Source organism: Sebastes umbrosus, chromosome 4, assembly GCF_015220745.1.
Source record: "Sebastes umbrosus isolate fSebUmb1 chromosome 4, fSebUmb1.pri, whole genome shotgun sequence".
Classification (NCBI taxonomy): domain Eukaryota; kingdom Metazoa; phylum Chordata; class Actinopteri; order Perciformes; family Sebastidae; genus Sebastes; species Sebastes umbrosus.
The window spans coordinates 26,009,494-26,030,812 of NC_051272.1; the positions used below are offsets into that span (position 1 = coordinate 26,009,494).

General features: G+C 38.6%; 2 protein-coding genes across 5 annotated transcripts; both read left to right on the forward strand.

Annotated features, from left to right (window-relative positions):
* The first annotated feature begins 317 nt into the window (after positions 1 to 317).
* Positions 318 to 8,669, forward strand: tsnaxip1 (translin-associated factor X interacting protein 1). 2 transcript variants are annotated; one of them, XM_037766082.1, is made up of 11 exons: positions 318 to 513; positions 661 to 763; positions 1,959 to 2,099; positions 2,181 to 2,274; positions 3,291 to 3,487; positions 3,791 to 3,932; positions 5,304 to 5,470; positions 5,592 to 5,705; positions 6,029 to 6,138; positions 6,926 to 7,049; positions 8,556 to 8,669. In XM_037766082.1, exons 1-11 carry the CDS (start codon positions 458 to 460, stop codon positions 8,643 to 8,645), a joined length of 1,338 nt encoding a protein of 445 aa, XP_037622010.1. In that variant the 5' UTR covers positions 318 to 457; the 3' UTR covers positions 8,646 to 8,669. The 2 variants fall into 2 exon arrangements, with proteins under 2 accessions (XP_037622010.1, XP_037622011.1); XM_037766083.1 differs by lacking the exons at positions 318 to 513; positions 661 to 763; positions 1,959 to 2,099 and having other exon boundaries at positions 2,181 to 2,290.
* Positions 8,670 to 14,000: 5,331 nt separating this feature from the next.
* nutf2 (nuclear transport factor 2) lies at positions 14,001 to 20,850 on the forward strand. Of its 3 annotated transcripts, none has more exons than XM_037767936.1 (5): positions 14,001 to 14,132; positions 16,803 to 16,924; positions 17,612 to 17,683; positions 18,090 to 18,188; positions 19,853 to 20,850. In XM_037767936.1, the coding sequence occupies exons 2-5, from the start codon at positions 16,826 to 16,828 to the stop codon at positions 19,964 to 19,966; spliced, it is 384 nt and encodes a 127-aa protein (XP_037623864.1). In that variant the 5' UTR covers positions 14,001 to 14,132; positions 16,803 to 16,825; the 3' UTR covers positions 19,967 to 20,850. The 3 variants fall into 3 exon arrangements, with proteins under 3 accessions (XP_037623864.1, XP_037623865.1, XP_037623866.1); XM_037767937.1 differs by lacking the exon at positions 14,001 to 14,132 and adding an exon at positions 14,208 to 14,428; XM_037767938.1 differs by lacking the exon at positions 14,001 to 14,132 and adding an exon at positions 14,831 to 14,853.
* The last annotated feature ends 469 nt before the right edge of the window (positions 20,851 to 21,319 follow it).

A 21,319-nucleotide genomic window follows, 5' to 3' on the forward strand; every position in this document is an offset into this window, starting at 1 on the left:
TATATATTTTCTTATCATCTGTGTCATCATTTCTATATTACATTATGTAATTATTAACTAAATATTGATAGTTGTAGTTTTTATGTGATATTTATGAATTAAGTTACCTGATTGTTTATTTATTCATCATATAGGCTTATTTGTTATTAGAAGTCAGGGTTAATGTAGGGTTATAAAAGCTTCTGTTTCCCCGTGGTTAATGTCTATCAAAGTTTTCATCTTACACAATTTGACATCTAGTTAGGCGCGCCGCGGTCGACTATGTGTGGGGTCCTGCTGCGTGATCTGTCCTCGTTACCATGGAAACCGTGTTACAGTGCCTGCTGTGTTCTGATGCTAAAGCCTCAACCTCGAGCTGAACGGACCACATTGAGCAGGTTAAAGCAGGTTAAAGCAGGTTAACGCGGACAGAAGAGGTTGTTATGCTGTTATTTAGCCTTCATACAGTCGCTATAAGATGCCAGCACATAAAGATGTTAAATTTCCACCTTTAACAGCGTCACAAAAACAAAGGCAAGTGTTTAAAAGGTTGTCATGCAGCGAAATGTTTCTATTATTGTAGGTAACTAGTTAGGTGGCTGTATAGCTAAGAGTTAACTAATATAAACTAAAATGTTAAATGTAACTTAGCTCTGTTCTTTTTTTTTATTATTATTTTAGACTAACATATGACCATAGACTACACAAAACTGTCCAGACATCAGACGAAGGGCAAGAAGGAGAAAGTGCTGGTGCTGTTTCTGTCCAACCTGCAGCCAGAAAGGTAAAGTTAAGCAACCCAGGTATGGAGGACAAAATAAATAAAGTACAAAAATAAATAAATGATTCGATAAATAAATAAATTTGTCATTAAAATAGCAAAAATAATATTCTAAACAAAATATACCAATTAATTGATAAAATACAAAAAATAAATAAATGACTAATATAATAATAAATACATTTGTGATTAAATAAAGCAAAAATAATATTCTAAATAAATGTAACAATTAATTGATAAAATGTGACATAAATAGATATTTCTGTTTAAATTTACTTGTTTATTGATTTATCTTTTTTTTAATTCCTTTATTTATTTACTCTTCTGTTTAATTTTCCCTTTCATTTATTTATGTATTTATCTTTTTATAATTTTTTAATTTTTTAATTTTTTAATCAACTTATTTTGCATTTATTTATTTGTTTATTCCTGCCTCATTATGCAAATGAGGGGGCTGTCACTCAATGTCTGTCATCATTGGGTCAGGGTGCATAACTATATGCTAGCTATACAAAAACAAATAAATGAATCGATAAATAAATAAATTTGTCATTAAATATAGCAAAAATAATATTCTAAATAAATGTAACAATTAATTGATCAAATGTGACATGAATATATATTTCTGTTTAAATTTACTTGTTTATTTATTTATCTTTGTAGTAATTACTTTATTTAGTTACTCTTCTGTTTAATTTTCCCTTTAATTTTTTTATTTATTTTTTATTTTTTATTTTTAATCAACTTATTTTGCATTTATTTAATTGTTTATTCCTGCCTCATTATGCAAATGAGGGGGCTGTCATTCAATGTCTGAAAAACTATATGCTAGCTAGCTATACATAAATAAATAAAAAGGAAAATTAAGCAGAACGGTAAAGAAATAAGGGAATTAATACGAAGATAAATAAATAAAGAAGCAAATTAAAACATCAATTAATGCCTACATTTATTTTCAATATTATTTATATTTTATTTTTGCAGATACCATCCTCCATACCCAGGAAGCTACAGGTTCATCAAACCTGGCAGAATTTCATTTATGAAAATCCTACTTTATTATTGAATATGAATAATAGACCCAGATATTTTGATTGCTGTGAAGATGATTTGTTAAAATAGTCAATCGCTGCCTCCCCTCTTCACTATTAAAGCTGTGTTGTATGTTTGTGTGTGTGTGGTGGAATAAACCCTATAGTTGAGCTGGACGGGTTGCAGTTACATTTATGCCGGACCAGGGAAAAAGCCTCAACTCCTGATGCACCTGGAGAGCTATGTGAACAAGGAGCTGCATACTATCAGCTCCCATGAGCCAAAATTTCAGGAACTGAAACTACAGGTACTATGTAAACCAGAGGAAATACAATACACACATTTTTATTGTCAGAGAGAGTACTCACATATCTCAATCTGGCCACAGGTCTACCGTGATATCTTTGGTTGTTTCATCAAAGAGTTCAAAACCTACCAACCGCTTCTTTCTGCCATCAAGAAGGAATATGACAACACTTTAGGTCAGTACCTCTATGAGTAAGTCTGTCTGATCATTTTCATTTCTTACACAGTATAATGCTCCTCTGAATGGTGTCTTAAAGTGCTATAAAATTAAGGAAAAATATAATAATAATATTATATATATTATAATAATTATAATAAAGGGAAAGCCTGTCTTTGAGGAAGACCTGAAATATTGTGACGATATCCTTTGGAGAATTAGGTTACATTTCTACAAGAAAAAAGCCAGTTTGTTTGGTTCACATTGTGTCTGCGGCTTCCACTTAAGCCAGAAATTTTGATCAAAGATCAGAGACCTAAAGAAATGCCCTTGATTTTTTTTTATATAAAGTTGTAGACTGTTAATGTAGTTTGGAACGATCTAAGTTGCACCGATAAAGTGAAGTACTGCCAGCCACCATGGTGCCGTCTAATTGAGCCAGAAAAACCTAAAACATAGTAAAATGATGACAGTTAAAATAAATCAGAAATCTGTAGTTACACAATCTTATTTTAATAATAGAACATATTTAAGAATTGCTTACTAAAGACAAACACAAATGGAACAAAAGCAAAATATCCTTGTGGAGGTTAAAAAACTGAATCATCGAATAAAACTCTTAAATTTAAGAGCTGATTGCTGTGTACAACATATAACCAAAATCATAACCTATGATGCTGCAAAAATAAATAAATAAATACTAAATGAGACGTTAGCTAAGTGCACATGCAGGACATACTGTAGAAAGAGTGTTATTTCCAAATATATATGCACTGATTGGAAATCCTGAATCATGTTTTGATCATGTTTCATGTGCAACTACCGCTGTAATTATTTTTATTGTTGATTAATCATTAATAATTGTTATTTTTTTTCAGTGTATCCATTAGTCATTTATCCTGTAAAATATTTAGCATAATGCCCATCACAACTTCTTAGATCCTTTAGTGACTGATGTCTTCAAATTACTCAATCATTTAATTTTCATTATAGATTTCATGATAGATCATTTTAATGCATTTTGCATCTGTTCAGCATATCAGCAGGATCAAATCAGAGAACTGGAACCACTGCGATCCCATCTGAGGCTGGTGACAGAGGAATGTGACAGGAAGATTCAAGCTCGCTGGGCAGAGGAGCAGTGCGAGATTGGAGCCTTGAAAAGGGAGAAGCAGCAACTACGGAGGGACATCGAGGCCATGGCGGAGAAAGAAAAGGCCATGCAGTCAGTGGTACATGACATACTTGTAAAGTGGTATTCTAACCACATTTCTTTATTCATTCATGTGACTTTTTTAAGGAATGCGACTTGGTGTGACTAATTTCCACATGAAATTCCTTGTCTTAAATATTATCTCAAATATTTATTTCATGTGCTGTCCTGATTTCAAACATTTGTCTGAAAAGGTTATTTAGAGTCACAGATCCATTTATCCAAAACATGTTTTGTTTGAGATTCTGTTCAGATAGCAAGGTCACTGGTAGATTACCACTATCTTGCCTCACCCACCCCACAATCTTCTATTTCTTTCCAGGTGGACTGTCTGCAGTCTGATCTCTCCAACCAGTATCTACAGTACCGAGATGAGCGTGATGCCCGCAAGTTGTTGATCTGGCAGCTCAATAACCTAAATATAAGCTCTGTGAAGGAGGAGAATCCTGCTGATGAAAACACAGGTAGAGCTGCAACTATTCATTGATTATTCAAATAGTCTATCAGTCGATCAACTGAAAATTAATCAGAAACGATTTCGATAATCAATTAATCATTTTGAGTCTTTTTTTCTTTTTTTTTTTTAAATATCTGGTTCAAGCTTTTCAAATGTGAATTTTATTTCCTGGTTTTATTACTCTTCTACTATTGTATGATTTAATCGATTAAACAAGAAAATAACTGACAGATTAGTCGATAATGACAAAAAGGTAGCCCAGCCCAAAATGACATTTATTTATTATATTGTATTCCTTGAAAACGCTGCCCACTGTCTTACAATTTAGGGTTTAAGGCTGGCCCACACTAAAAGATTTTTCAAATCTTAACAGATTTTGAAAATGTGAGAGACCTCCACACATAACGCCATGTTATGATTAACAGTTTTGTTCCTATAGTGTGTGTTGAGTAACGATTTGGCTAAAACATCACACCAAACACTTACAGATTCATTCATGAACAACAAGAGTTCCAACTAAAAAAAACGGAAATGTCGCAAAATCTCACAAAATCTCTCACGGTGGAGGACGGGCGGGAAGATTTAGCGAGGTTGTCCTTCCTTCTTCAGTCAGCTTAATTCTCAATTGGCTATCGTCCTTTTCCACATGATTGCGTCATCGGCTGTCCTTGGGGTTCCCCAAACACAACAGGATATCTGATAGTAAATATTAAACATGTTTAGTATTTACGATTTGAAATCAGTGCGGTCAGGATGAATTTCTGGAAAGATAATCTTTAGATCCATCAAAAAATCTGGGCTTTGCTGCCGATTGTCTGGAGGGGGGACAAAGTCTGTAAAGGAATAGTTTAACATTTTGGGAAATATGCTTATGCACTTTCTTGCTGAGAGTTGAATGAGAAGATCCATACAACTCTCAGCAGTGATTTAGCTTAGCTTAGCATAAAGACTGGAAACAGGGGGACACAGCTAGCCTGGCCAAAGGTAAAAACTCCACCTACTAGCACCTGTAAAGCTCACCAATTAACACATTTTTATTGAGTTTGTTTTATCCATACAAAAATGAGGTGAAAAAAATTACAATATTATGTATTATATTATGTGCTGGACTATTTCTTCACTTGAAGTCATTGCACCTGGCCAAGAAATGGTCCATCTTGCTGTGGCTTTATATTTACCATCGCCACAGGAGAGTGGTATCAATCTTGTCATCTAACTCTCGGCAATAAAGCAAATTAAAATGCAAAGGCATAACAATTAAACAATACTTTTCATGTTAGGCATTTACAAATATGAGGTTCAACCAAATACCTAAATTATATTGTAAGTGTCCAAAGTTAAGCAGATTTTTTTCTGAAATTTGTTTTCATTGGGAAAGAGTTGGCTAAGGACCACATGGAGCTGCAGCTCGCTCTGAAGGTGTGTCGGGAAGACCTGACTAATGCCCAGGAGGAGCTCAACATGATGAAGGCGGACTACTGGGATGTCGTGCCAAAACGCGACTTGGACGCCCTGGAACAAAAAAAGAAAAAGACCAGCCTGCAGGTGGCTCATATAGACACATAAAGTGGACATGCAGCACTCACCTGCATGTAAACATACACAGAATGCGTGATTTTAACAGTCTTCACCTTGGTAATGTTTTGGTATTTTCTGTGGTGTCCAGTTGAAGACGTTGCAAGGTGACTTTGATCAGTTGAAGAGTGAGTATGACACCCTGCTGATGCTCCACAGAAGAAGCAGCATGCAGGACAAGACACATGACCCCATCACTGTGCAGGTATTTTAGAAAACCCATTGGATCAAATGTGAGCGCAATATGTTGTGATAAATCCGTGTGAGTTTATCTGCTAAGCTAATTAATTTGTTGTGCTGGTTGATGGATTTTTTTTTTTTACCTTTGGACATAGCCAGGCTAGCTATCATTACTTACGCTAAGCTGAGCTACTGTAAGGTAACCATTTCCCAGCTCCAGTTTCATATTGAACTGACAGGTACGAGAGTAGTATCGATCATCTCGGATAACTCTTGGCAAAAAGGCGAATACGCATTTTTCCCAAAACGTTGAACTGTTTCATTTGAAAGCTTTTTTTTGTTTTCCAGATGGATGAGAGAGTGTCCCAAGAGCAAAGCCAGATTCAGTCCAACCTCCTAAAAGACCCGATCGACTCTGACACTCCTGAGAGCAGCACACTCACTGTCCAGGAGTTTAGGTGACATTTGATTTTGATTTGATTTGATTTTTAGTAGGAATTTAAAAGCATCACAACTCAAACGAGTATCATGACACAAAAACAAATCCCAAGAATTAGCACTAAAAGGCATCACTAAAAACTATTGTTTCCAAAGTGCTCCTCGATGGAAACAACAAACACAATACATAGGAACATACAAATCAATGGAAACAAACAAATTACTACATAAACCTATTCAACACAGTCTCACGGCAGATCGGGAAATAGTCACAAAATTGTATCTATTTGATTCTTGTACATGGACACGAATTTCTCTTTTTTTCGTGGCGCTCAACACGAATTTCAACAACGTATTTTTTGTTAGTTTTCCTACGAACGTCCAGCAACATGTGAGGCACGTGTCAATTTCCACTCCAGTCTTTCAAAATAAAACTACTCATGTTTAGGAAAAGATCGTTTTGGTTAGGCTTAGGCAACAAAACTACTTAGCTAGGTTTAGGAAAAGATCGCGGTTTGAGTTAAAATAACTCCGGAAGTGCCGTAACTTAAGTACGGAGGTTACGTGACAAATACATCAACTTGTGGACTTGTGGTTTCACACGGGACACAAACACCGGTCTCCTGAGTGAAAGTCATGTGTTTTTTGACCCACCCATCCAACCCAACCTCCTCCCTTACTTCCCAGTTCACGATTATGTGCATTACATGCAAACTGATTTTGTTCCGACCATCACGAAAAAAAATGATGTCTATGTACACAAATCAATACATTAAATTTCGTTTTTTTATATGTATGTATGTATAGGTCAGCCCTGAGGACAGCGCTCCCTCTGAAGTCCGATCAGGAAATAGATGAACTTGTGGCTTCGGTTCAAAGCGAACCAGACAACAGCAATGACACCATCTCCTCTCAGAGACTCCACAGCCTGGTACGTACCGGCAGAGGTTTCACTGCCTTTTCAAGCTGATTTTAGTTTATGAAATTCACTTAATGTGATCCATATCTTGCATCTGCAGCCAGTCTAAGACCTTTGTTGCTCTCATTTGGTGAGAACATTGAAATACACTTAAATATTGTGATACAAATTGTGGCCATTGAAGCCAGTGAAGCGATGTAAAATATACAATACATTCAGGAAGTATTCAGACCCCTTCACTTTTTTCACATTTTGCTATGATGCAGCCTTATGCTACAATCGTTCAAATTCATTTTCCCCCCATCAATCTACATTCAATACACCATAATGACAAAGCAAAAACAGGATATTAGAATTTCTTGCAGATGTATTAAAAAGAAAAAAAACACTTCCTAATACCATCATTTATACATGGTAAATTGATAATCAATTAAACTTAGTTAATAGTTATTTTACTGTTAACAAATAATAAAATGATAATTCATCATTTTTACTAATTATTAATAATGCTATTATTTCTGTTTTATTATCATTAGTTTGTGTAATATGAAATAATTAGTTTCTAAATTATATATTTTATAATAGCTGATAGGAAAAGATAACAATTACATTCTAATTTCATTAATACCGTATTTATTATCAGTTTATTGTTGCACACATTATAACATTTTATATACTATATTAAATATTTTTTAATGATTACCAAATGATTTGTAAACCTTTAAGAAATCATTTGTAAAACATAAAAAAACATTACATAGACAGATGGACCAGAAACCAATTATTAACCTTTGATACACTATTAACTATATATCTAAATTATGTTTATAGATGCTTTACAAAGTATTTATTAACCATCTAAAAAGGTATTATAGTCATCAGTTTCAACTTTATAATAGCCATCCAAATGTTTATAGGTAGTTTACAAACCAATTATTAACCATTAACAAAGTGTTAAAAATATCTATCTATGTAATGTTTATAGATGTTTTACAAACAATTTCTTTAACGTTTAAAAAATCATTTGGTAGTCATTAACAAATACTTATAAAATGTTATAATGTGTGCAACAATAAACTGTTAAAATAATTAAATTATAGCATTACTAATAATAAATAAACATTATTAATAATCATTTAATGCTTAACAGAAAAAAAAAACTATCAAATTACCATTTATAAGTGATGGTTATTACAAAATGTTACCCAAACGGAAATATCACAATGACATAAGTATTCAGACCCTTTGCTATGGCGCTTTAAATTTAGCTCAGGTGCCTCCCATTTCTCTTTATCGTCTTTGAGGTGTTTCTACATCTTGATTTGAGTCCACCTGTGGTGAATTTAACTGATCTGTAATGGCACACACCTGTCTGTATATAATGTCGCATGGCACAAGCCTGCGACATAACATAACGGTCTTAATACTTTCTGAATAAACTGTATTTATGAATAGAGTTTGAATAGCCTTCTGCTCACTTTCTAAGATGTTGCTCTCTTGACTTTAATGCTCCAACAGCTGGCAGAATCCGGTGTGGCAGCCTTACCTCCAGCTCTTGATGAATCTGAAGAAAATGCTGCTTCAAATACCTCTCCAGCCAGCAACTGATAAAATGTTGTAGTATAAATTTTATTGATTGTTAATTAATAAGGTAGGCCAACTGGCTGGCTTAAAAGTACAGTATGTAGGATTTGTAGGCATCTAGTGATGTGGTTGCTCAACCAACTGAGCACCCCTATGCTCACTGCTCCCTTTCCAAGACTGCATTTAAAGGTGAAGTCGGTAATGCTGAGAAACTAGCAAGAGTACACTAAATTTTTCAATATGATCCAACCTAAAAACCCAGCCCAGTGTTGCAAACTCTTTTCCAATGAAAGTAGCGAGCAGTACTAGCTCCAAAAGTCCCTAAATCTAGCAAGAAAGTCACCAAGTCAGCAACACTGAGGCTGTATTCGAAACCGCCTACTATACTAGTAGTACGTACTGATTTGGCCAAAATGTAGTATGTAGTTTGCAGTATGCGAACAAAAGCAAAATCTACAGTATGCCAAAAATACCTGGATGTCGTGCTGACTTGGAAAAAATCTCCAGTATGCATTGGACCAGTCTACCTCGCCTACTGTATCCCACAATGCAAAGCGCTGGAACGGTACAGGCTACGGCTACAACAACAACAACAGCAGCCAAAAACTTTTTTTTCACATTTTTTTGTAGCTATTTCTTCACTAAACTCACTTCCGAAAATTTTTGAGGCGAGAAATCAACTGTGTAGATTTTGAATAATGACAGTTTGACAATATAAGTCATCCAATCCACCAAACAACTCACAACAAGAGTCAATTCCAACAGGAGAATACACTGTTTACCATTGGCAGAGCATTTTGGAAAAATTTTCTTGGGCGCTACCCACATAATCAGCTGTGCTGCTCATCTCACAAATGCATGATCCTTACAAGTGGGACATCATTGTAAAGGTAAATAAACAGGCTTTCCAACGATGTAAAATACAATGCCAATTAGCATTGTAACAACAGAGAAATAATCAACCAAACACAAATTTCCAAACTTTTTTTTCTGAGTTTACAACAATTCACCTCCATTGTAATGGGAGTTGCAGCAGAAATCTCATAATGTCGATATGGAGTCAGCTGAGGAAATGTTTTGCGACCATGACCCTGTGACATTATATTAACCCATGTGCGCCTTAATATCTCGCCAAAAGCAGCTTATCACAATATATATAAATAAATAAATATACATGTATAATGGTCATTCAGTTGGCTTTTCATTAGTATGTTTCTTTTACTCTTAAGCTATTCATTACAACTTCAAAAGACATGTTAATTTCCAATATATTTGTAAATTTCCATGAATTGAAGTGTATTATTTGTTTACCTGTTATTTGTAGCTATACATTCAATCCCAGACTGTATGTGTCAGTATGTGACACCCTGCTTTGGACACCACTTTACCTGTTGCAACCGTCAGTGCATGTCTCAGTTGACAAAAACAAGTTGTCTTTTTCCTGTTGAAATAACGCTGAAACCCTTCCCAGAGCCATGTTCCCGGTCAACTGAGCTGGATACTGGCAATACTGGGTAGAAGCATTGATTGGTTGGGCACCGCTGTGTAACAAGGGTCAAGTCAGTGGAGGCCTGAGTCTCAAACAAATTTAGCAACTAGTGGTTTATTACAGTAAACACAGGAGTGGAGACAGAAGATGGTTCTTCTACAAAGATAGTATTTGGATAAAGGTAAGAAGTGTTTGTCATTCTGGTGTGTGTGAAGCACAATTGTGTTGTGTTACAGTTCTTACAGCTCTAGAGCAGATAGCAGTGCAGATGGCATGTATGAATGTATCTGCATAAAGAAAGTGAGGAAACCAGCTGGCCTCAAAAGACCTTGAAGTACATGGTCTGGAGAAACAGATTATTGAATGTGTGCTGTTAATGATAAAGTGGCCACCCCAGATAAGTTCCTTTCAGTCACGGACAGTAATCTGCAAATGACAATTTTACTGTTCATGTTGACGTCGTGTTTGAAAATGTCCTTCAGTCCTTTTCCCTAAAAGCTTGCCCTGTGAATTTGCCAGAAGTTATTCACATTTACTGAACATTTTCTACGCCGTCACAATGTAAAATGCATTTTGACGTTTGACGTTTTTTATGTAGGCTATAACTAAATGCTGGAGTTTTGGCGTCACATTCTCATTCCAACTTGTCAAATACCGTCGCTTTGTCACGACCATTGGCGTCACTTTATTTTCGCTATCAAAACCACTATGGTTACACTTGGTGTCACTTTAGGATTAGGCAACAAAACCACGATACTGCAGTTAGGTTTAGGAAAGAACTACATGGTTGGGCTAAAAACTACTACGTTTGTACAATGAAAATGACACTGAACGTTGTGAACACGGGACACGAAAGAACAGCTGATTGTAACGTGACACACGGGACACAAACAGCGGTCTCCTGGATGAAAGCCTTGTGTTTGTTGGACCCATCCACCTCCCATCCCATCCACCCGGTTTGTCTCTTATGCTCTTTAAACTACATCCCCACACTTCTTTCTCGGAGCGTTAACTGTTGTCGCGGATGGGTTTACATTAGAATTAATGGAACACCCGGTGCATTTCATACCGACGCTAAAGGGTGCCTTGTACGGCGATATCAAACACCGACGGCTGTGACAAAGCCTCAGTGTTTAACACCCTGGGAATGGGAACGGGCTGGGTCATCACAGTAGCCTGCAGAACCACCCTTCACTGGTGTGTTGGCTTTCAGGCAGCATCACCAGACACCCATAAACATCTGCAACACATAGCCCAAAATGGGTTTTTTTATTTGTCCAGAATGTGCGTGTGTTTGTGTGTATTCTTACTGATGTCCTCTGGCCTGTTTACTATTCCAGCAGCAGCCAGAGCTTGAAGCTCTCAGTGGTCATGGTGCACAGCAGAAAGGGGAGGAGAGCACAGTCTCTCGTAGTTCTTCTCATTCGCCTACACCTTGCGGATTTCTGCCAGTTGGCTCACCACCTTTTTAAAATGGGCGGCCTTCAGGGATCCAAATATCTTTTCATTGTCAAGCTGGAGCGTTGTCTGGGCAGGCCTCTCAACAACATCACCTCAGCTCCAGTTTTCTCATTGTCTTAGAGCAGTGGTTCCAACCTGGGGTCCAGGCCCTCCTTAGGGGGGCGCCAAAGATCAAAATCAAGATTAGATTTTCTCATGTATAACTAAAATCGCAATTATACACCTACTTGATAATTTCTACAACGTTTTTTTTGCTACTTAGTAGGCCCCAGGTGGACATTTTACAAGGCCTTTTTACCCCCCAAAAAGGCCTCGTAAAATGTCCCCAGAACTTAATTTAGACCCTGGTCCCGGTAGTCGAAACACAATGAGTTCCTCAAAAGGTTCTTAGTTCCAGGGGAAAGTTCCTGTGGTGGAAACCGGGCCTGTGGAAACCTGCCTCCTTCTCCCAGGACACAAGCACAATGGGAAAAGAGGAGCATTCTGAAGTGAGGGATTTCTAAGAGCTACAAAATGACAGAAATATACACAATTTGAAAACTCTAGGTTCTTTTAAGCAGATTCAATATGACAGGAAATGTGTAACTTTCTAGTCTCCCCTGTTGTGAAACAAGCATGGCCCGAATTATTTTCTGATCCTCCACTTCTTCTGTATTGAACAGAATGCAGCGGCTCAAACTCACATACAAGTCACTGTAACTGCACTTTACGATTGATTTGCTGCTCACTGGACAGACTGAGACAAGGACCTGCTTGGGCAGTTCGCTGAGAAGCAGCTTAAACTTAGGGCGGGATGCTTAAGCCATGTACTCACCACCCTCCAGCAGGCCTGGAGTAAACATCATTTCAACACAAACTTACAGAGGTGGAAGACACAACAGGAACAAAAGCTTCCAACACGAGTGTCAGGCAGCAGTACAGGATCTGTGTTCTGGATGGTGAGCAGGACAGCAGAACAGACCTGTGCTGTATCAGGCTCGACCAGTTCCTGGGGGACTCACACAGAGCGCACTCCTCATCGAAAAAGACTGCCAGTGCTTGTACAACTGAAGTCTGACCAGAGTCTGATAAATGGCACAAACTCACAAATTTCACGCTCACAGAGCCTCTGTCTCAGAACATCCTGTCCGAAACCTTCAGAATAAAAAGTCATCTCTATGAATCTAAAAACAAGCACAGAAAAAAAAAGAAAAGAAAAATGCACAAGTCTAGGGTTACGGAGATGTTTGGGTGCATATTTAAATAAAAGTACCCATGTAAAAATATTACATTACAATTAAATGCCCTGCATTCAAAACCCTACTTAAGTAAAAGTACAAAAGTATTGGCAAATGTACTTAAAGTATCAAAAGTAACAGTTCTGCAGTAAAGTGTCCCCTGTGACTAATATATTATGATATTGGATTGTTAATGCTGATGAATGAATGTGTGAGCAGCATTTCACTGTTGTAGCTGATTGAGGTGGAGTTAACTTCAATTAAAGGGACTGTTTGTAAGAATCAGAAATGCTTGTTAACAGCGACACCTGTGGCCGTTAAGTCAACGAAAGTCAGCGTCGGGCTCGCTCTTGTGCTCGCTCTATATAGACATGAACGAGCATCGCTCAAAACAGTGAGGCGACACACGTCAGCTAAAACCACAATATCACTCTATATTTCAGCTGCTTGGCAGTAATGTTAGCTGACCAGACGAAGGTCTCTCCATGAATCAATGCTGATCCTAGTGTTGGCTTTTCCTGCTTCAGCCTCCCGACTGCGGCCGAAGGGAGACACCGGCACCCGGTCGGAGATGATAAAGTAACTCGCTGCGGAGCCCCGTCACTTCACAAGACACGGGAAACCTCTGTTGGTCTGGAGGAGCTGCAGCATTTATTTCTGCACAAACGTCCACTGTACATTCACTAGATATTCTCAGAGCTACGAAGTCTTCTGCAGTGTGGAGTGTGCGCGCATGCACGTTCGGAGCGAAATAGCGAGAACGAGCGCGGTGTGTAACTGAAGGCAAGCAGGCAGGCAGAGCAGCAGAGTACAGCAGAGACTGGATACCAAAGCTACAGTCTCCCCCCGCGTCCTCCGACCGCGGCCAACACTGTTTAGCAGACGGGCTTCACTAGATATAACTTTGTGATTTTGGTGCTTCCGTGTAGTTTGTGTTGGAGTCTGAGTCTGAACAGCGTAGCCACACGCGAGCGCGCATGGGACACCGACCCGGATTGATTTATACATGTAAGAAGTTACAAACAGTCCCTTTAAGTTAACTGTTGTTTGTTATGCTTTGCATCAGACAAAACATAAAAATATAAAACAAAAGCTACTTCTTGTTATTTTTTTCCCCCTTTTTTTCCGAATTCAAATAGCATTAGTGGCATGACCATAACAAAATACATTATTGAGAGACGTCAGATTGAGACCTACAAACAAAACAAAAAAACTTGTCTGCACTACAATCCCCACAATGCACCGGGCCTTGTTAGGGTTTAGACTGCGTGCCCTACGTCCTGTAGAGGAGGAGCAGACACTTCACTGTGCTACGGTGAAGCCGGCCTCGGCGTTGGGTTAGAGGTAAGTTTCTACTACTTATTTTTAGGAACCCGTCTTCTGGAATAGTGAATGGAAACATGTAGGGAAACAAAAAGCGCTAGTTTGGTGTGACATTGGAACAAGTATAGGACCGTATAAGTAGTTGAATAGGCTGCTTCTGCTGCCCGGCTCAGCTCAGGAGGCTAACTATCGCTGGGCACGCCTATGTAAGGTAGCTGGTAGCTGCTGCTGCTGCGGGGCTCCAGAGCTGTTCAGCGGGCCGCAGGAGGAGGAGGAGGAGGAGGCATCAACACTTGGAGGATATTTATAGCAACCCGGTGAGAAGGGCATCAGGCCAGTCAGCTAAACGCCTGTAAACACTCTGCAACTGACTGTCTAACATTAGCAGGCGGGAAGGCGTGCTAGCTAGTATGAAGAACACATGCTAACGTTAGCAAACAACACAAGCTAGGAGCGGCTAGCTAGCTTAGCTTCACTAGCCACACTGTTACAAGTGCTTTTCTCATTTATTAGCTGTACTAAAAGAAGCTTAAGTTGCTCTCCCTGCAGCCTTGACTATTTTAAAGCGGGCTTAGTCACGTTGTGGTATGTTGTTCCCACTTCATTGCTATTTTCCAGAGCTCTCGGATTGTTCCAGCACACAGCACTGTATAGTTATGTTGAAGCACATGACTTAGTGCTGTCACTGTCACCCAAGAGAGGAGACACCAGCATTGAGGCGTGTTTAGCTCAACTCTGGCTGGTTTGTATTTCGCAGTGTGGTGGTAATGTTACTTAAGTTACTAAGTTAAACTTTTAGTGCACTTTGAGTTTGAACTTGTTTTGTTGTTGTTGTTTATTGTGGTCAGCATCAAGGAAGTAGTTATAAGTAAATCAACTAAGTGAATACAGTTTTGTGTCAAGTGGAGATAAAGTCAGTGTGATCTGGATGATGTATATTTTTGCCTCTTTGACACTTTTCCTTTGGACTGTACTGAATTTGGATATTGCATTCATCTCAATATTGCTGCATGTGAAAAACTATATATACTATATTATTATGTATTTCAATCAGGGAATGAAATTGGCACAGGTGTGGCAGGTAAAATGTCAGGTTGCCTGCCACCATGGCAGATAGGCTTTCCTTATATTAAGAAATGTTATCTTTTTATTGTTATGTTGAAGCACATGACTTAGTGCTGTCACTGTCACCCAAGAGAGGAGACGTCAGCATTGAGGCGTGTTTAACTAAACTCTGGCTGGTTTGTATTTCGCAGTGTGGTGGTAATGTTACTTATAAACTTTTAGTGCACTTTGAGAGAGTCGACCTTGTTTTGTTATTGTTGTTTATTGTGGTCAGCATCAAGGAAGTAGTTATTTTATACTAATAAGTAAGTCAACTAAGTGAATACAGTTTTGTTTCAAGCAGAGATAAAGTCAGTGTGATCTGGATGGTGTATATTTTTGCCTTTTTGACACTTTTCCTTTGGACTGTACTGAATTTAGATATTGCATTCATCTCAATATTGCTGCATGTGAAAAACTATACTATATTATTATGTATTGCAATCAGGGAATGAAATTAGCACATGCCACCTGCCAAATACAGGGTAAATGTTGGCAGTGGCAGGTACAATTTCAGGTTGCCTGCCACCATGGCAGATAACATTTCTTAATATAAGGAAAGCCTATCTTTTTATCGTTATGTTGAAGCACATAACGTAGTGCTGTCACTGTCACTCAAGAGTGGAGACACCAGCATTGAGGCGTGTTAAGCAAAACTCTGGCTGGTTTGTATTTCGCAGTTGTGGTAACGTTACTTATAAACTTTTTAGTGCACTTTGAGTGTGACCTTGTTTTGTTGTTGTTTACTGAGGTCAGCATCAAGGAAGTAGTTATTTTATACTAATAAGTAAATCAACTAAGTGAATACAGTTTTGTTTCAAGCAGAGATAAATCAGTGTGATCCGGGATGGTGTATATTTTTGCCTTTTCGACACTTTTCCTTTGGACTGTACTGAATTTAGATATTGCATTCATCTCAATATTGCTGCATGTGAAAAACTATACTATATTATTATGTATTGCAATCAGGGAATGAAATTAGCACATGCCACCTGCCAAATACAGGGTAAATGTTGGCAGTGGCAGGTACAATTTCAGGTTGCCTGCCACCATGGCAGATAGGCTTTCCTTATATTAAGAAATGTAATCTTTTTAAAAGCAATTCCTGAGTTAAAAATTGTCAGGGATTAAGGTGACATGATATATTCCCCTGTTTCTACTGTCTGGTACCACTGACTCAGTGTTTAAAATTCTAAAGCGTTCTACATAGATTTCGAAAGTGGCAGACAAAAAAATTGAGCGGCCGGTAGAAATATTCAGTGACCTGCCACAGTGGCACGAGAGGAAAGAAATTAATATCAGACCCTGATTGCAATGTAACTGTTTTTATATTGTATTTTTTACTGATGTAAATGGGGTGAACAAAATATTAGAAACACCTGTCAGATCTCCAACAGGTGTTCAGTTAGGCCATAGCATACAACTCACATCATTTTCATACTCTTTTAGCCAACCAACATAGTGGCCTCATTGAAATGAATAAGGAGGCTGCTGTTTCGTTGTTGTTTTTTCCCCCGTATTTGTATTACAGACTTTTTTTATTCAGTCTTTCTGACCGTCTCCCCTTCCGTTTCTCCATCTCCCCAGTGTGTGTTGCAGGGTGATTCAGGATGACGGACCAGCCTCCGTGGGAGCAGATAGGATCCAGCTTTGTGCAGCACTACTACCAATTGTTTGACTCTGACAGATCACAACTTGGATCCATATATGTGAGTGTGACAGAACCATGCTTGATGATGCTTGATGTCTTACCACAGGGCTGGGCTACTACTGGTACCTCTTACACTAGGTGTGCATATGTAATTGACGACAGAGCCTGCTTGATGGGAATGGGGCCTGTTTTTATGTGGTCTCACTTGATCAATAATGGATTCATTATTAACAATTTTAGACACAATCTATGAATGCTTTTTTTTCAATTTACATTGTTTTCACAGCACAACCCAAGTAAATTAAGTATTTGAATCATAAATTAAACACAATTAAACAATTTCACTTGTGGATTAAATAAGACAAAATAATGTTGCCAAAGACATTTAAAGCTAAAACAATTGGTCAGTTAAACCTGCAGTAGGTAGACTGTTTTTGGCATCATTGTGCAAAAAATTCCATAATAACTTTTCAGCATATTGTGATTCAAGTGTTCTGAGAGAGGTAGGTCAAGGTAGTCATGAATTAGTGTCATAATAACCCCCCCGCCCCCAGTATAAACCTTATCACTCAGACTTTCAAAACTTAATGCATGTGTTTCTCTCATGTCAATCGTCAATAGATGGGCCTTGAAGGGAGCAAAGCTAGGATCACTTGTTGAGTTATGTGATTTTGGGTAGACCTTTCATCTGTAAATAGCATCCTCTGCATCTCATTCATTTCTCTCTCTATCTTGCTCCACACAGATTGATCCGTCATGCCTCACATGGGAAGGACAACAGTATCTGGGAAAAAGAGCAATTGTTGAGAAACTGTCTGTGAGTTTATCTGGTAACTTATGCTATATACAGAGGTAATGTGTAACAGGTGGTAGGTGGCCCAAGTGAGAAACACACTGGCAATGTCAGTCAGTACGTTTACATGCACACAAGAAACCAGGTTATACTGAAAAATCTGGTTATTCTGGTTACTTTCCCTGTAGTAACCTGGTTTCTGTCAAATCTATGTAGGTAGGTTTTAGTCAGGTAATCAGATTTCTCCCCAACCTTTTGGGGTAGTAAAACCCCATAGTACAATTTTTATTGAGGATTATACTTATCATTATTATTTTAAGGTTTAATGAAAATAGTTCAAGATAAGTTTGATTTCTTATATTATTTCAGTGTCTAATATACCTGTATTAATTTTCTTCTTGTGTATTTATCCTTTATTTGTGTGTGCCAGAGCCTACCCTTCACAAAAATAGCGCATAGTATAACAGCGCAGGACCATCAGCCAACTCCAGACAGCTGCATCTTGAGTATGGTTGTTGGACAGCTAAAAGTAAGTAACACTATCATTCACACCTTATTTTAAAGCATGCCATCTGTGTTAAAGCCAAATCATCCCACGCTGAATTCTAAAGTATATTTGTTTCATGTTTGTAATTTTTTTTCAAATTATTTCTGTTACCATACTACAAAAATAATCAAACTTTGTGTAAAGAGTACTACACGTTTTTCATATACTGTTGATAATTTTATCTGCCGGGCAACCAAACGAGATACTAGCAAAAAGCCGGCATATGCTGGCTAACGTAAACCCTGCCTGGTGTTTGTCCTTACTTGAGCCCCTTTTGCTGCAGTCCCTATATGAGGAAACCCTTAGACTACTAGACAGTATTTTTTCTCATTCACAATTTGCAACCATTGCTAGTTGAAGAAATTTTTTCAGCAGGTATCGATGTCGCTTCTCCAGGACAAAAAATCCCCTTTGCAAATGGGAAGGAGGGAAATGCATTAACTCGTTTGTCCTCAAGGATGCACACTTTTTGTAGGGTAACTCTGAATGTAAACAGAAACTTTAGGCTGGCCCACACTAAAAGATTTTTCAAATCTTAACAGATTTTAAAAATGTGAGACTCCACACATAACGACATGCTATGTTAAATTGAACAGTGTTGTTCCTATAGTGTGTGGAGAGATTTTGCCAAATCAGCACACCACACACTAACAGATTCCATTCATGAACAACAAGAGTCCAGACTAAAAAAACGGAAATCTCACAAAATCTCTCGCGATCAAACGTGACTTTAGTGTAAACAAACATGGTGGACAATGGGCAGGAAGGTTTAACATTGTTAGTTTTGCACTACTTTGTGCTGAAAATTCACGAAGAATGGATGGACGAAGTCATGGACACACGTTAAATAAACACTTGTGTTGTTGCCACTAATAAACAAGTTGGTCTTCAAGTTCTGAGATCCATCTTACTACTACTTTATGCTTAGGGTTTTGCATTAGGTCATGTATTAGCCACAGCCGCCACGACGGCAGTGGTTGTCCTTTCGCTTCAGTCAGCTTGGTTCTCAATTGGCTATTGTTCTTTCCCACATGACTGCGTCATAGGCTGTCCTCTGGGTTCCCCACACAAAACAGGATATCCGATCGTAAATATTGAACATATTTAATACTTACGATTTGAAATCGGTGCAGCCAGGATGAACTTCCGAGCTGATACCTCACTCCACAGAAATATATGGAATGATAATCTTTAGAACCATAAAATAATCTGAGCTTTGCTGACGATTGTCGGGAGGGAGGAATCCGGCCCAAAATCGTCTTGATTCTCGTGTAGTGTGTACCTGGCATTTGTCAACAAGAAAACTCCCTTTTACACACCTTAAGCTAAACGATCTAGCCTCGATTGAAGCAGCCGGCTGTTTGGGTAGGTCAATTCTCATTCCCTCCCAAACCCCCACCCTACATTAGGGGTGGGTTTACAGTTTTGAGTTTGTAGACTCACAACTCCAAGCCAAGATAACCTGGGTAATGTTATTGGCATTATTATTTCTGACTTGGCACAGAAGGAACTACGCAACTGTTTACACTGAATGGCTGAATTGTACTCCCCACAGCTAGTATACTGAATTTGATGTGCACAACTGATTGACTGCACTGCTGACCTCGTCCTAAACCCCTGCTATTTCTGTTTGTGTGTGTTCGCAGGCAGATGACGACCCTATCATGGGTTTCCATCAGTGTTTCATCCTGAAGAACATTAATGATGCATGGGTGTGCACCAATGACATGTTCAGGCTGGCCATTCACAACTTTGTCTAACCCCCCTCGCCACTCTGGTGGGGCGACCATAGTGAAGGGCACCATGTGATGAAGTATGGAGGGAGGGGAAAGAGGAGTTGAGTATGGAGAGAAGAGAGAACACTCATCCCTCCCTCCTGCTGTCTCATTTACGCCTGCTTGACAAACAAGCAAACACCGGATTCTAGATGTCAATCACTGAACCTCATCCAGGTGGGTTTTCAGACCACCCCAGCCAGTAGAACTGCGACGCGTTTCTTTGCTGAGAGCCGGCCAACCAATCAGATGCCCCCGTCTGCCACTCTGCTGATCTGCATGACGCTGGGAGTCCCCCATTACAATACCTACACTCAAGTCACCAGAAAGACTGACCGACGCCATTAACTCATGCTCTGCTCCGCTCTCCACCCTTTACTTAATCCTACTCTACTGTTGACTCCACTGCTGTCAACTCAGTTCTGTTTTGCACTGCTGTTGACTGGTTCGTAGATCCATGTTCAGGTTCAGAGTCGACTTCATCAGTTCCGACTTCTTATGTTATGAGTTGTTTTTAGATGCCACTTGTGTGTTGCCTTAGTGTGTTTAACTGAGTTTTATTCCTTTACACAACCGATAACTTTGCCATGATTCACTCTCATGCCAGGTTTTGCTCTCGCAAACCAAAGAATCATAGAGGACAAAGTTTGACCATGCTGTGTGATTGGTTCTGCATATTCTCTCTCTCTCACTCTCTCTTTACATCTGTCTCTCACTCTTTCTGTTTCTCTCAATCACGGTCTTTCTCTCTCTCTCTCTCTCTCTTTCTCTCTCTCTCTCTCTCTCTCACACACACACACACACACATGTCTGGCAGTTAACATGGACTACAGCCATGATAGACAATAAAACCTGGACTTTTTTCTTAATGGTGTGGCTTTTGTCTCTCCAGCTCATATGGCTGACTGTTTTCACAATCCTTCATTTATCTCTCCACAGTAAGTCTTATTCCAAGCGTTGTCTTTAAGTGCGTATCATTTTTGATTTGGGTGACCTTACTACAGAGGATCAGCTGGAAAATGACAACAACTAGTTTATATTTATTGTGATCCAGTTGATTGAGAATTGTTAAATAAATGCACGCCAGTCATTGGTCCGCTGGATCGTAATTGGGCCGATGCTGACCTTATTAAGTGGACTGAGTGTCGACCAGATGTGACCGATCCACATTAACTACTGTTTGTCAATGTTAATACGAAATTCACTCTGTATGAAGCTGGGTTTCCACCAAAAGTTCCTGGGACTTTTTAAAGCTGCAGTGGGTAGAAATGGAGCAAATGTGATTTTAAAAAGTTATTTTTATAAAACAGTCACTATATCCTGACAGTAGTGCATGAG

What these genes read in the sequence shown, in the direction of transcription:
- tsnaxip1 (XM_037766082.1), top strand. Translation starts at nt 458, where the DNA reads ATGCCAGCACATAAAGATGTTAAATTTCCACCTTTAACAGCGTCACAA. An exon ending in TTCAGGAACTGAAACTACAG is followed by an intron (nt 2,100 to 2,180) that starts GTACTATGTAAA and finishes ATCTGGCCACAG; the next exon opens with GTCTACCGTGATATCTTTGG. An exon ending in CTCAGAGACTCCACAGCCTG is followed by an intron (nt 7,050 to 8,555) that starts GTACGTACCGGC and finishes ATGCTCCAACAG; the next exon opens with CTGGCAGAATCCGGTGTGGC.
- nutf2 (XM_037767936.1), top strand. Translation starts at nt 16,826, where the DNA reads ATGACGGACCAGCCTCCGTGGGAGCAGATAGGATCCAGCTTTGTGCAG. An exon ending in CAATTGTTGAGAAACTGTCT is followed by an intron (nt 17,684 to 18,089) that starts GTGAGTTTATCT and finishes TGTGTGTGCCAG; the next exon opens with AGCCTACCCTTCACAAAAAT. An exon ending in TGGTTGTTGGACAGCTAAAA is followed by an intron (nt 18,189 to 19,852) that starts GTAAGTAACACT and finishes GTGTGTTCGCAG; the next exon opens with GCAGATGACGACCCTATCAT.